The sequence below is a fragment of the Pseudopipra pipra genome, chromosome 2 (assembly GCF_036250125.1).
Source record: "Pseudopipra pipra isolate bDixPip1 chromosome 2, bDixPip1.hap1, whole genome shotgun sequence".
NCBI classification, from domain to species: domain Eukaryota; kingdom Metazoa; phylum Chordata; class Aves; order Passeriformes; family Pipridae; genus Pseudopipra; species Pseudopipra pipra.
In genome coordinates this window covers 41,275,491-41,290,470 of record NC_087550.1, presented here as the reverse complement: position 1 = coordinate 41,290,470, position 14,980 = coordinate 41,275,491, and the positions used below count along the sequence as shown (strand labels likewise).

Genomic DNA, 14,980 nt, shown 5'->3' with positions numbered 1-14,980 from the left:
AGCAAGCAACAAGATACTGATCTGGACAGGCACTTGGTCTGAACCAGTATGGGCAGTTTAAAGCAATGCTGCTAACAAGCCCTCTTACAAAAACAAACCTGGCTTTGCCCAGCAGTTGTTAGGTTTTAAAACTGAACATCTTATCAAGAACAGCGGATGAAGACTTAGGAAGAGTACAGCTACTTCTACTGCCTCCCTACTGCCAGTATTCCTATTTTTTATCTCCATATCAACCTCACATTATCATCTGAATTTTTCCTTCAATTGATCATTGTAAGTATACTTCAAACGTGTTACTCAGAAAGATAACTACATGAAACAACACAACACTATCATCTGATCGTGCAGTTCAGCTTTGCTGTAGGATCCACTAGAGCTGATCTAGAACGCTGGGCAGGAGCATGACCTTAATAGCTTTGACAAATAAACATTTTTCCTTTGGCAGAAATGCTGCCTCAAATGGTATGCAAGATTTATATCAACCTAAATGGAAAGCTATTAATCCTAATGAAGTGCAAACAAAAGGGCTGTTCTATGAAGCACAGTGTGACAGCACCAGTTGCCACTGCACTGCAGTCTGTATATATTAGTTTAGTAGCACTTTTTGGAGTAATCAGTTTGATTAAGTAATTGCTTACAAGAATTTGTATCTTACTTATTTTTCTGCAACTTGCACGACACAGATTTTTAGCTGGAAGTCAGAAACTGAACTGCATTATATATAATAAAAGAACACCTTTTACTAAAGGTGTGTCTTGCAGTTTGACTAAATGAAGAGGGACAATATGTGCATATTCACCTACATATGGTAGGTGGAGCTGGAAAATTTTAGTTGACAGTGGGTATGTAACTGAATGATTACATTCAGTTCATATGTACTTCATATCACAGCTGCTGGAAGGGCAACAATGATCAAATATATTTATCTGTAGAAATCAGACATAAGTTAGGTATTTCAACTAGTTAGGAAATAAAAGCCGTACACATTTGCAAAATTGTACGTTTGCTTATGTCTTTCATAAAAACAATTTTACAAAGTTATAGGCAAACTATGCACAGATCCTGGCAAAGCAAGAAGCATCAACACCAGAATCTCCTTATTTCAAATAAATTTCATACAAACATATATGCATGTTTGCATGCACAAAACAAGAACTCAGTGGCTTCTTGTAAGGATAAAAGACTTCCCATAAACTGATTTACATAAAATTTATCCATTATAATTTTCACTTTATTGCAACTCCTTCAACTATTTGGTTAGTTAGCTGTTACCTTGGCTTGGAAACCATTCAAAATCCTCCCCCTTAAGTTTCACAGAGCAAGCATTTGAGGCCATTTTGAAAGGGCAAAGCTTGGCACAAACCAGAGTCTACACTCCTACTCCAAAAGGACTGCAGAGCGAAGGAATCAATTAAAGTTCACATACAATCTCTGAGTTGCCCACCATCACAGCATAAACAGGGTTCAAACTGTAGCCCTCAGCAAAAGCCACACAAGTAGTTGCACCAGAAGAAAAAAAACCAAAACAAGTCTCCCTTATGTTCCCTGCTCCCTATTCCAATGTAACGTTAAAAACAGAAGTTGGAAAATGGGTACCACAATTATGAAACTGAATTAAGATTCTGTTTTCCTAAAGATATTACCACATACAACTGAAATTTAATTCATTAAGAAAACAATGAACTGTCCAAGTTCCTCAACAAATTTGTATAATACAAAGTTGATCGTGTCAGGACCCATCTGACAGCATAATAAAAAATGGGGACAATTTTGAATTGCAAACTATTTTTTTAAAGTATGTAATTAAGACTTCCTTTGACCTTGGTAACAAGGATGCTAAAATGTTAATTCTTAACTAACTGTTTATGCTAAGGTCTGTTTCACATTTTCTCTTCCTTATGCGTAACCAATGCCTAACTTATCAAGATGCTGTGAAATATCCAATAGTTTTTTTTTTTCCCAGTTATTAGTCATTATGAGAAGAAGAAGGGAAAAAAAACAAAAACAAAAACAAGCAAAAAGCCCAACAGCAAACCCCCCACAAGCACAAATATAACAGTTCTCCCAGTACTACAAATCTGAAAGTTCCTGCCCTCTGTTACCTAGTAATTTTTTGCTTCCAAAAAATTGGGTCTGCTTTAGAATAGTTTTAGAATTAGAATCTCATAAAAAGTGAAAACCTGACATACCAATTATGAAAGGGCCAGAAGTGATACACACAGATAGAAATTAAGCGTGCATGTGTTTAGGGACAGAAGGTATGAAAATGAAACACAGCTCCACACTATTGGTTACATAATTATGTCAACAGCAGCATAACAAAAAGCTCTCAAAAATCTATCCATACAGTAACTAGAACACAGGCAGTTTTAGCTTAGTCAGGCCCTTGTGTACAAAGCCCTGTAACCATGGAATGTGCTATTAACTGTTTTCACTGAAGACTGGAAGGATTCAAAACATTTTATTTTTAAATGAGTATAAATTCATCCTGACCCAAAGACCACCACAGAAGTCAATAGAGACCTAAACTCCAATCAAACCACATTTTTCTACAAACATGTTTTTCATATATATATATATATATATATATATATAGGTATTTTTCAAATATGTATACAAAAATGGCCTATAAAGTTGGACATAGAACACTCTTCCAAGTAATTTTGTAACAGCCTTTTATAGTTCCGATCACATCTTTTTAAGCACATATCATTTCAAACCCTTAACTCATGCAAAGCTGCTCTCAGAATGACAAAGATTTTATAAATAAAAATCACTACTGAATTACAAGTTCATTGGACATTTAGATCTATCAACTATATTAACTATACCATGAGCATAGTTAGCACAGAAAGAAATTTCTCTTTTACTCTGTATTTCACCATTCTAAAGAGACTACATAAAATGCTGGAATCAAAAAAATTGCAAAGGACTTGTCAACCAAGCTTTTCAAGTAGGTACAACAAATTAGAAAAAAATAACTGAAAAGTGAGAGCCACTTCAGTTGCATTTCAATTGCAATAGGTAACCAGAAAGGGAAAGGCATCCTTAAAGTAGCAACACTCTTTAAACAAATCTGCATAGTGCAGACTTTCAACGAAGTTCTCAATAAATCAGAACTCATTGGAGATAAACCAGCAATAGTAAATGACCTTTAGCTGACTTTCCTATAGAACAGTTCAGCAGAAAAAAAACTGGCTTTGCAACCTCCACGTAATAATCAGTAACTACACTGAGCCACTAACACCGATCTAAGTTACCAAACAGCATGTCAGAGACTCAACAAAAGGGATCTAGTCTTTTGCTATGATGCAGCAATGTCTCATTAGCCAAATTAAAGCAAAGTCCAAGACTGCTTTCAAGACAGCTTTGTTTCCTTGGCAACTGGCATGACTGACAGGTAGTATACTGGTAAAAGTCTTACTTTACAAGGCAACTTCATATTATTAGCTTGATTTAGCCAGCAATTCAGAAAAGCTAACTATACTTGCCTGAAACACAGTCTGAAGTAACTTAGTTAAAAGCCAAATAAAACACCAGCAGAGTGAATCCCAGAAAACAGACTCCAAGAAGCACTTCAGGAGGCCATGAAACAGCAACACAGCTTAGTCACGCCTAACTAAAATTTTCGTTCTCCAAATAAAACTCCAGGGTTTTTTTTTACCAAAAAATAGCTATGAGGTACCATTTTCATATTAAAGACAAACTTCCCCCACACTGTAGATTCCTATTCAAACATTTAACAAAAAATACAGTTCATGTGGTAAATTTCCCAATAGAGACTGACATCAAAATGAGGTTTAACAAGCTGTTTGGGAGAGTATGTACAGTGAGGACATGGCATCTACCTGTTAACATTCCAATAGACAGTCTTCTCCCAAGAATTTGTTTCCCATTATGCTAAGCCCCATGCTATCACATTTCCCCTATGGACAATTCTGTCTCTCTCTTGGGTAAAATACATGGTATCCTGACCATATCCCAGGGGTACCTGCCAGAGAACTGCTACTCACAGAAATCTGTAAATTTTCTGCACTCAAGGAAGTGAAATTTTCTTTAGCATTTACATGAGAAACTGAGTCATGTAAATATTGGCTTTAACATAATCACTCACAGCTTGTTGAGGGTGAGAAGGAAGAAAGAAAAAGGAAAAGAAAAAAACCACACTTTATAAAAGTTAACAATGTTTACTCAAAAAGTGACAGTTCCACAGGTAATCAGATATGTGAATTGTACAAATAAATGCAAATATGTTGGAATGTACGAAAACACATGGACAGAAATTAATAGGGGAACCGAGGAGCTATCAGTTTTGAAAGGCTAAAGTAAATCTAATTACATCATCTGAATTTGTTCCCAGCTACGAAGATAAACACATGCAGTGGTCTGGCCACGTATAAAAAGAAGACAAACATCCCTAGTTTTAGCTGGCAGATCTCTATTGCTGTTTACCTCATTTTTGGTTTTTTCTTTAGTTGGTTGCAGAGGGGAGGTGTCAAGAGCCTGAAAGAAATTGCTGGTAACTCAGACTAGTTATAACAGTTAATCTTCTACCTTGACCCTGAACAACACATCTTGGTCTCCTGGGCATCGTCCCCTAAGTGCTTAGGTCTGATTTGTGAAAATGTTTCTTTGAGAGCAAACTAAGAACTCTGCTTTAATTTTATATGTGACCCAATTTAGGTCCTGCAATTATATATTTCGGCATTACCAGTGCTAATAAGTTACTTTCTCTGAGAGTCTAGTCTAAAAATTGATAAACTGAGTGAAAAATCCACTTTACTTGCTGTGTCAGCTTTTAAACTTTGAAGCTGTTGTGCCACAATTGCAGAAGGAAACTGAGCAAACTGTAAATGGAGGCTTTATATTTAGAATTTTAAAGCTACTGTTTTTTTTTTTTCATTTCCAGAAAGGAAAGATAAGACACCGAGAGATGAATTTTGTAAAAGTGGGTATGATTTTATTCATATATGCCACTGATCAGTTCCATTGCATTTATCCATTAGGAATTTATTGCAAAAAAAATGGTGGGGTAGTGCCTGGTCTTACTTTCATGGGAACTTTCAAATTAACATCGTTTTATTATTTTACTGCTTTCTTTGAGTAGGAATTTCCATGATGTGAGTGATGGTTTATAGATTACCCTATGCTACAAACCAGATGACTACTAGGAAACCCACAGTTCTTTGCCATCCTCAGCATACAGAAGAAGAAAGGCGAAAGGATAAGAGTTCAGAAGACGCACATCTTGAAATACCAAAGTCTTGTTTGTCTTTAGAAGAAGTCAAGACCTGAGAAAACAAAAGTGGTTCCACAGCAGCGTAACTGCACCCACAGAGCTTGATGCTAATACTTTAAACCAAATATAATCTGACAAAATATTTCATATGCAGAATGGCAAAAGTATATCTTTTTAAACATGAAATTCTGATTAAATATGTATCCAAAGACTCTTAGTACTGATCAGAGACTTTGGAATTTTTCGTTATAAAAGATAAGTTAATAGATCATGGTCACAGTTATTGCTTTCAACATAATACCATATCTTTCAGACCACCAGTAAGATAAAATTGATCTCAAATTCGATTCAGGAGATAGGAAAGCATTGCTATAAAACAGCACGAAGCATTCACAACACATAAACTAAAAATCAGACATTATTAAGCACAGAGAGTATTTTTATGAGAGATACATGAAAGACAAAATCTGTGGGAAAAAGAAAGGTACAGATCAACAGCTAATTTAAAAAAAAAAAGTCCTCAGAGATAATTTAATTATTCCAGTTAAGTGCCAGAGATTCTATATTTTCCCCAGTTCTAATTTCTTCTGAAGATAATAAATGTCAAGATGCTTATAAATAAGAGAAAAGATACATTAGCAAAAACCACAAGATATAGTTCTGGTTTACCTGAAATCACATCTATAAAACATCTATGAAACTGCTTTTGGAATTAGCCTTATAAAATCACCTTGTACGGTAGGGTATTGAATGCATGGATATCATCATTTACAATTTTTCTTAAGCAAAATAAAAACCAAACTCAAGCAAAGTACTGTGTGCAATTGCTTTCACTGATGCCCATCAAGCAAAACTGACTGCAAGTTCTCTCAATTCATACTGGGCTGAGTATGTACTTTCATCATCCTCTGAACTCGGTCTCAGTGCTAAAACAAATAAGGCAGGTTTGCCCTTATTCTTCCCCGGCCCTTTTAAAAACAAAGAAATCTTTAGTACAACTGCAAATTCCAAATAGCTTGTGTTACTGTTCTTTCATAGGACTCTTCAAAGTAAGAGACAGAAAGAAAAATATACACTTGGTAGTACTATGACCATCTTCCAAGACAAAAAACCCCCCTTAAATTGCCAAAACTATATTACAGCAAGCTTTACTTCAAAAGTGTTTTAATAATATTTCTTTTCTTAAGCTATGTTCCAAAACCGACAGTGCCCATTTTTTTATGGCTTTTTTTGGGTAGATCTTCAATCTTACATTAAACAGTCAAATCAATATAAAAATGCAACTAACTTGACATATTAGAAATAAAATTTAGCAAACAGACATCTTCAACTGCTTTTCAGTACAAAAAGCATGAAAAAGTGGAGAAATCCATCAAAACCAGTGGTTGCAGTTTTGGTTTCCAACAATACTGCTATTTTACTGACCAACTAGACTGAACTATCAACACAAGAACTCACATTAACTGATGAATCTGAATATGCATTTCCCCAATAAATTAGGGTATTCAATAAAATAAGTAACTGTGGCTGCAGCTTTTCCAATAAACATCTTCTGTCCTTGAAGACTAAGATTACTTTGGTGAGGTGGGGAGGAGGAGGGGAGCAGATGATATTGGTGTAGTGGGTGGCTCCAGTCAGGTGCAAAAACAGGATGAAAGAGAAATTTAACAACAGCACTGGGTATTTTTCATGTGTGACATGAGGAAATTTAAAAAAAAAAAAAAAAAAAGTAAAAGTGCAGCAACAAACTTCCCGGTTGTCTTAAACGATCTCATTTCATAACGTTTAAACCCATACCTCTGTATGGAGCACATAAGAAATGTGTAACAGAAATCTATTTTTAAGGTTTCTGCCAGATGGGTAAACACCTCAAACACACCCACAGATACTAATGAAAACCACCTTGGCCTCCTTCAGGAAGTCATTCAACACTTCATAGGAAAAAAAAATAGGAAGTTGTTGATAAACTGCTTGCAAGAACTACTTCCTGTAGGAAAAATAATTATAAGACTTGTTTGCTGGACAATCAGTTAACTTTTCCTCACACTACAACATAAGAAGCGGTATTAGACAAGCTTTGTAAGAATTAAAAGCATTACTCTAAGCTAAAATGATACAAGAGTAACTCTAAAATTAATCAAAACTTATTTTTTCTTTCTGCAAGTAGTTGCCTGCTACTCCCATGGCATATTATCTTTTGCCTAGAGAGCGATCCCCTATCTTTCTCCATAGTTCACCAAAATGTCAACCAGCAGCTGGCTAACAGGAAGTGGTTAAAAAGCAATGCAATTGACATCACCACACAAACCAAGCACGGCTTTTATACTGCATGTTTAAGAATGGGCTAAAGCTACCACACAGCAATGCTGGGATGAGTCAGATCGGACCACGTACTAACTAGGCAAGTCTTAACTGATGAGTTCAATTTAAGGAGCAGTATCAGTAAAAAAATAGGATTAGTTTTACCAGCTGTATAGTAGTGGCCTTAACTCATGGCTCAAAATCATCACTAATGGAAAATTATACGCAGCAGAACTGCTCATAACAGTGAGATGAACATTAATGAGTGGAATTCTGGCAAATCATATGTTGGGCATTCATACTTAAGGGGGTCTATTTATCTAGCTGACTGACTAATTTATAAGAGTAGCTCTGGTTCAAACCCTACACTACCACCCTCTCACCCTCTTTTAATATTTACGGATATGTGGGGTGTGTACATAAAATACGTGGCCAAATAACTCTGTGCATGTATCTGCGTGTATATATATATATATATATGCACACACAGGTGATTAAATGTTTTCTCTCCCACATACACTACTTTCATTTCTTTGCACAAACTAATGCTTGCAGTACTTGACCCATCGATTAGTGGAAGTGACTGTAATTACAAAGCGTATTAAGTACGGTACTCAATTTTATTTTATTCTGTTTGCACCGTAGTATATTATGATAACTATAACCATAAGGCTTACTGACATCTGGAAAAAATATAACATTGTTACCTATTCGGCAAAGATCCTTCTAGAGCCTGGTTACCAGACTGTTCGTGGAGTGGCTACAGAACAGAGCAAATGGAAACAAAAAGCAGTGCAGCCAACCCAAAAAAAAAAAAAAAAAAAAAGCTGAATACTTGGAAAAGACACCAGAAATCTGCATATGGTAGAAGGAACCACTCTAAATGTATTTAGAATCAGAAATCTTAGTATTCACATTTCAAGCAAATGTTTAAGGTATAACTAAGCAAGATGTTAGTTTTTAACAGGCTTGTAGATGTGAGATAGAATTTATCACTCAACACTGAAAAAACCTTTTACTATACAAACTTGCTACTCAAAGCTAATTCTTACATTTCTTTAGACTTCCTACACATACAGAGCAAACATTTTGCTAAGACTTGAAATGCTTTTTACAAATCTTCATGAACTCCAATGATCTCAGTGGATCTCACCTGTAGATAGAGTTAAGCAACCTTTTAGGAACAACACATGTTCTTTAAGTGTGAACAGAGCCTTCTGAACTGTCCTCATTAGGCTCTCCCATACCACAGTATCACCCAAGGAAAGCCAAAACAAAACAGCCTATTACACTGTTTAAAATCTCCCAGGGTCAGCATGGGACCCAGCAGGGAGAGGTTCAAAAAGTACAGCCTTTATTTTTCTTCTTAACAATATGGTTTGTTTCCACTCCTTTCCCCTTCAAGACACATCCTTCACAGCTAGCAGCTCTTTCAATCATTTACTTTGGATGTCTGCTTGAGAACAAACGATCTTGCTCATGCAGATGAGTTTGCCAGACTTGTGTGTACTTTCCACTCTCAGGCTCTTTATTGTTCTTGCTGAAACCTGACCCTTTGAAATGGATACCAGGACACCAAGAAAGGACAAAAAAACTTGCAGAAAAAAGGAAAAGATTTTTTGTGGCAATAATCAAACTGCAGAAAAAGCTTTCCAATAACACATCTTTCACTCTGCTTTCACCTGAATGAGCACAATTAAAAAAATTTATTACAAGAGCATGAAGACATTTTTCGTCTCTTAAACTGTTCCATTTTTCTGTAAATTTGACAGCATTATCAAAAAAAAAGCATTTGTGGCAGTAAAACCTAAAAATCAAATATCTATTTTTTGTGCTTCATAAGCTGCTCTTTAAGAGCTCTCACTAACACAGTCAAAACAAAGTTTGCTTTTTATTTCAAAACAGTCTGTTCTTTCCTCAAGGTCCAATGAGCTACAGTTCTCAAACGGCATAAACTTACACAGTTCAAAAAAAAACTTCTACTTGTGCCTGCTGAAAAGTTCACATTCTAGAACATGCTGATTTTTTAGAAAATATCCCATCTTCGGGCTCTATAGCTAATGCTTATTTTCATGCTCCTGACAGAGAATGATTATTTTCAAAAAACAACCTTCAGACTCAAATGTCAGACAACTACTGCAACCTCTTTTTGGTTAAAAAAAAAAAGCAAAAAGCTAACTTCTCTGTATGGAAACGCCACCCCTACAGGAACAAAATACATTTTTAAAAAGTTCTGCAAGTTCCACTTTCATTGAAGACAATGTAAGTTTGTTTTTGAAGCCACAGACTCAATTACTTCAATCAGATGCACATATAAATGACAATGTCTACGCAAGAAAGGTAGGGATAAAGATATTTTTCTTGGCTGAAACAAGTTTTATATAAGTAACACAATGTTGCCTATCCCGGCCCTGAAAATGACATATAATGGGTTATTTAGAGACTTGCAGTTAAATAAAAAGTTTAAAATATAATCAAAATATTTGAGGGCAAATTATGGTCTCAGAAAGAGAAGGACACGCTCCCTTATGGATTAGGTGTCAGATGGCTGGCATGTGTAACCTCTCTTCAGTTATAGAAGAGGTGATACTAATTTCACTGTGTGAAAAAGCTGTAGGAACATGAAACAATGTTACAAATTCTGTTACTTTCCACTTCACTGCAGAAAATGTAGAGAAGTTACAGACTCAAATACTGCACTCAAACACATATATTAATGTGTTTAATATAATTAATATATTAATATATTAATATAATTACTCTCGAATAGAGAGCAGGCAAAAACGTTTTGATTGTGTAGTTACACAACTGTTCTAAATCAAGAGATAAGAAGTCTTGATATACAGTCACTAGAACAGTTTCTAAAGTTACTCTATATTTTTACATCTGTATTATAAAAATAAGGTAAAATGTATCTTGACCTGCATGACAACTCTGACAAGATTCAGCAAATCCAAACGTCACATTGTTTAAAAATCACTATGTGCGCTTCACTGATTGTTAGTAGACAATACAACCGATAACGTTCTTCAGCTAAGATGAAGGTAATATGAATATTCACAGAGTATCATAAAGTTTTTAGATACAGCAGAGAGTTAATATGGGAGAAGTACGAAAGTGGTAGGCTCTCCTACTTCAAATTAGGAGCATATTTTTAGAAATACATATTTTAAACAAAATGAAATTTACTAAAATTCAAAGACTGGAAAAAAAGTATAAAATATATCCCAACAAGCACCAGAGATACAGCTAACAGAAAAGAAATTTTACTTACTTAAGAAAGTATCTCTGTCCAGATGGTGTCTTAGCCATCTCCCAGCCTGGTGGCAAAGGTACATCATCAGGGATCTCAAATGAAGACTGGCGCAGATGCTGAGAAGATGGAGCTCCAGGTCCAGTCACTACTCCAGAGGGTGTAAGCGTCCCTGGAGAAACAGCTCCCAGCTGCAGTGATGCTGGAGAGGAATGAGCTCGGACATGCTGTGGGGTTAGGGCTCCTGCTGTCCCTGCATCAGTGCTAGCCTGCCAGGAGTGAAATTATTCCCATTAAAATTCTTATATTTCAGCAGAAATGCAGCTGTCAAATGACATTTCGCTTTAAATGAACCTTTCAGGAGAAATTCTTAAGTCAGTCATTCTAAATTCTGCTTATTTTCCAGTTGATGCCGTTCAAGAGAGCCTCCAAGTAGTCTGGTCAATTAGCATCACAAAAGCCCTAGTCAAGACCTATTACCACTAAGTATGTGCTAAGCGCCCTTAGTTTTACTTTGAAAACTAGAACTCTTACTCCTCGGTGCAGGGTTCAGAAAAAAACCTGCCCGCAGTCAGCGGACCTCATACACTATAGAGTGGTTCATTACTGGACTGCACCCACTCACCACCATCACACCCGCTTTCTGCTGGAGGACGTAATTTCCCACTCTTTTTGAAAGAGGGGTGTGGGGGTTCAAGTACACCCACACACAGACCCTCTGTAGGGTTTAAAAGATTATCCAAAGAGAAAAGCAATAGAGAAATGCCAACTGGCAACAGTGAGGTCCAATGGAGGAAGACTCACGAATTCAACCATAAAGAAAACATATACGAAAATACTGAACACAGAATTTCCTAACGATCCACGCTTTCGAGGGTTTAAAGAGTCTGTCTATGCTTTATCCAAAGCAAAGCTTCAGGAAATGGTTGAACCAGTCAATCTGAAGTGATTCACAAAACCGTTCACTGGAGCCATCAGTTACAAGCACAAAGAATGTCCTTGCCAGTAGTAAATACAGATCCACCATGGAACAGAAAAGGCAGCTCTGAAGACCTGATTGAAGTAAAAATGGCTTTTTAAAATATATTTGCCAATTATCTGGTTTTATAGATACAGCAGAACAACATGGATACCCATAATGAAATGCATGTATCAGCCCTTGTCACACCTCTCTACACAAGGTATTGCGCCATATGTGAGGCCCCACTTACACAGTCTTATGGAGACTGACAATTATGCTTCACTCCATCTGTATGCAAGCACACGTGAACTTCCACGTACTCAACTGGAAACGAATTAGCTTGCATTTACATTTAAAAAAATATCGAGTAGCAAATCAACTGAATTTGTGGCATCTTGATTCCTGAGAATCAGGGGAAACTGCAGAAAATGAAAGACCTTTTCTTTAAAGAGAATGTTTTTGTGGGACAACTAAACAAAAAGGAAAGTGAAAATAGTCGTATTTTAAAAGTCCACAGTGAAGCAAATGATTCTTTAGCTTCAAGTTTATATTTTAACAACCACCGAGTGGTACAAGAAACAGTGATCCAACTAAATATGCATTGCAGATGAAGAGTAACATACACAAAGAAGATAAGGCTAAGCTTAAAAGTGCAAGCTGTAGGAACATCACAGACGTTAAGTGCATTTCAAACACGACAGCTATTTAACTGCAGTTACTGTATTTAACAAAACACAACACCAAGCGTTAGATGAATGTCTACCTATTCAGATTTGTACACAATGGAACTGCGATAAGATTTGCTCAAGTTGGAAAAAGACTGTACATAAAATCCTTTTTCTTTGCTGGAATTCAGTATGTTATTAAAGGTCTGCAACTCAGAAGCTAGCAAAATTACAGAAGCAACTCAGCTCCACTCCTTTCGATTTTCTTTTCAGTCTTGGTATATGAAGGGCAGACTGATTTTTCGAGTATTTGGAAAATGAATTAACTCCTAGGCTGGGAGAGAACGTGCCAAGGTTCAGCCTGGAATGAACTTCAGAAGTCAAGTTATAAATCCTTCAAAACAGAAGTTTATAATGGAAATGTTGACAGACCCTTAACAACAAGGGTAGCAGGCAACAGTCCACACAGCGAGTTTCACTTTTACTGGCTACACAGATAAAGTGACAATAGCCAATAATAAAACCTATTTTATAGCTTAGCAACAAAGTTCATTACTTAATAACACTCGAGTAGGTAGGCACAGCCTCCTGCCAAAAAATTGGTAACAGCGGCCTAAACGTTAACTTTCAGCCGTATTTACACCAGCATTTAGGTCTTGGCACAAAACTCCCTCCGCTTGAAGACGAAACGCTCCCGGAGGCCGAGGGACGACCCTGCTCCGTATCCCCCACCGCGCTGCTCCTCCTCCGCCCTGCCCTCGCATCGCCCCTTCCCCCCTCGGCCCTGCTCCGCCCCGCCCCCTCCCTTCCCGGCCCTGCCCCGCATCCCTCCCCCGCTCCCTCCTCGGCCCTGCCCCGCATCCCTCCCTCCCTCCCTCCCTCCCTTCTCCGGGCTAGCACGGCCGAGGCCCCACAGGTCCGAGTCCAGCGACTCCCGGGATGCGAGAGGTGCGCCCGGCCGGACCCTCGACGCCGTCACACCTGATGTCTGGCTCAGTTTGGAATTAACTTCGGATGTGCGTGCGTCTCTATGTGAGAGGGTTAATCCTACTCTACCCAGCGCAGTGCCGAAATGGTGGAAAAGCCACATCCATATTGTCTGACGGGGCGGGGGGGTGTAGGTTTGGCACCGCCTCATCACCCCCCCTTCACAGAAGTCAGGGAATTGGACCGCAGAGAGAAATCCTCCCCGTCTTCCAAGCAAAGCGTTTTCTCCCAAGTTTTAGGGCCTCACCCCCACCGCCGCGGTCCCGGCGAAGCCGAGAAAGCCAAGGAGCGGATGTCCCCGCCGGACACCGGGACGGCGTCAGCACCCGCCCGCCCGCCCGCCGCGGTCCCGGCCCCGGTCCCCGTCCGGATCCCCGTCCAGGTCCCAGCGCGAGAGGCGCGACAGGGGCCGCGCGGCGCCCCCGCTCCTGGGGAAGAACAAATGAAGGGATGGGGGGACACACTCCTCCGGCGGGCGGCACAGAGCGCCCCGGCAGCCCCGGCCGGGCGCCCCCCGCCCCGCTCGGCCCCGCAGATTCCCGCCCGGCCCCCTCCCCCATACGCCTCCCCCGGGAGGAGCTCGGCGGCGGCGGGGAGAGGGAGCTCGGCCGGGCCGTCCCGCCGGCCCCCGCCCGCCCGCAAGCGGCCCCTCCTCCGCTCCCCCTCACCTGGCGGGAGTGGGCCTTGGGCTCGGGCGGCTTGAAGAAGGAGTCGGGCAGTTTCCGCAGCCGCATGGGCAGCGTGTGCGGCACGTTGGCGCCCTTGGGGTTCATCACGGCGTTGAATAGCGCCTCCAAGTCGGTCTCCGAGTCGCCCCGCACATGGACGATCTGGTGCCCCGCCGGAGGGGGCCCCGCGCCCGGGGGCTGCGCCGCGCCGGCCGAGGCCCCCGACACCGCGCCCGGGGGCTGCGGCGGCTGCTGCTGCTGCTGCGGGGCCGGGGGCTGCGCTGCCTGCGGCGGCTGCTGCGCTTGAGGCTGCCCGGGATCCATGGCTCCGTCAGGACCCCCCGGCACTTCCCTGGCGGGGATCGACGGCTCAGAGCCCGGATTCCCAGCCCCGCATGCCCCGCTCCCCGGGCCGCAGCTCGTCCTTCTGTCGCCGGTACTTTCTCACCCTTCGGTCGGGAGACCGACCCGGCCGCAGCAACTGGCAAAACAACTTTGACCGTGCGGCGCTTCCCCGAGCCCGGCCCAGCCCGGCCGGCGCCTCTGTCCCGGCGGCGGAAACTAACTCACACAACACACCAAACAAAAGTTCGCAGTTACGCCCGCCCGAATCACTCACTCTCCGCCGCCGGCCCCGCCCCTCCTGAGCCCGCCCGCACCGTATCCGACAGAGGCAGCTTGTGCCTCGTCGCGCTTCTGCGCGCGCCCGCCCGCACCGCCTCCCGCACGGGAGGCTCCCGGCGCGGGGCCGCTGCTCGGGACCCCCGCACCCCGCGCCGGACCCGCACCGCACCCGCCTCGGACCGCGTTCGGCCCTCGCCCCTCCGCCTCTCTCTGTGCGCCCGCCCGCACCTCTCCCGGCTGCCGCCCGCCCGCCTGCGGCCGACACGGAGCGGTGCCGCCAAC

The 14,980-nt window shown here is 40.9% G+C and overlaps 1 protein-coding gene across 8 annotated transcripts in view; it reads right to left on the bottom strand.

Annotated features, from left to right (window-relative positions):
• Positions 1 to 14,694, bottom strand: part of YAP1 (Yes1 associated transcriptional regulator) — a 94,461-nt gene extending 79,767 nt beyond the window's left edge. For 2 of the 8 annotated variants that reach the window (XM_064645153.1, XM_064645152.1), the window contains exons 1-2: positions 14,075 to 14,693; positions 10,815 to 11,062 (exon numbers count right to left, since the gene is read on the bottom strand). In XM_064645153.1, the coding sequence (XP_064501223.1) occupies positions 10,815 to 11,062; positions 14,075 to 14,398 (572 nt within the window). In that variant the 5' untranslated portion in view covers positions 14,399 to 14,693. Of the gene's footprint in view, positions 1 to 10,814; positions 11,063 to 14,074 lie in introns of all 8 variants that reach the window. The other 6 variants (XM_064645148.1, XM_064645147.1, XM_064645151.1 and 3 more) reach the window with 5 other exon arrangements.
• Between the last annotated feature and the right edge of the window lie 286 nt (positions 14,695 to 14,980).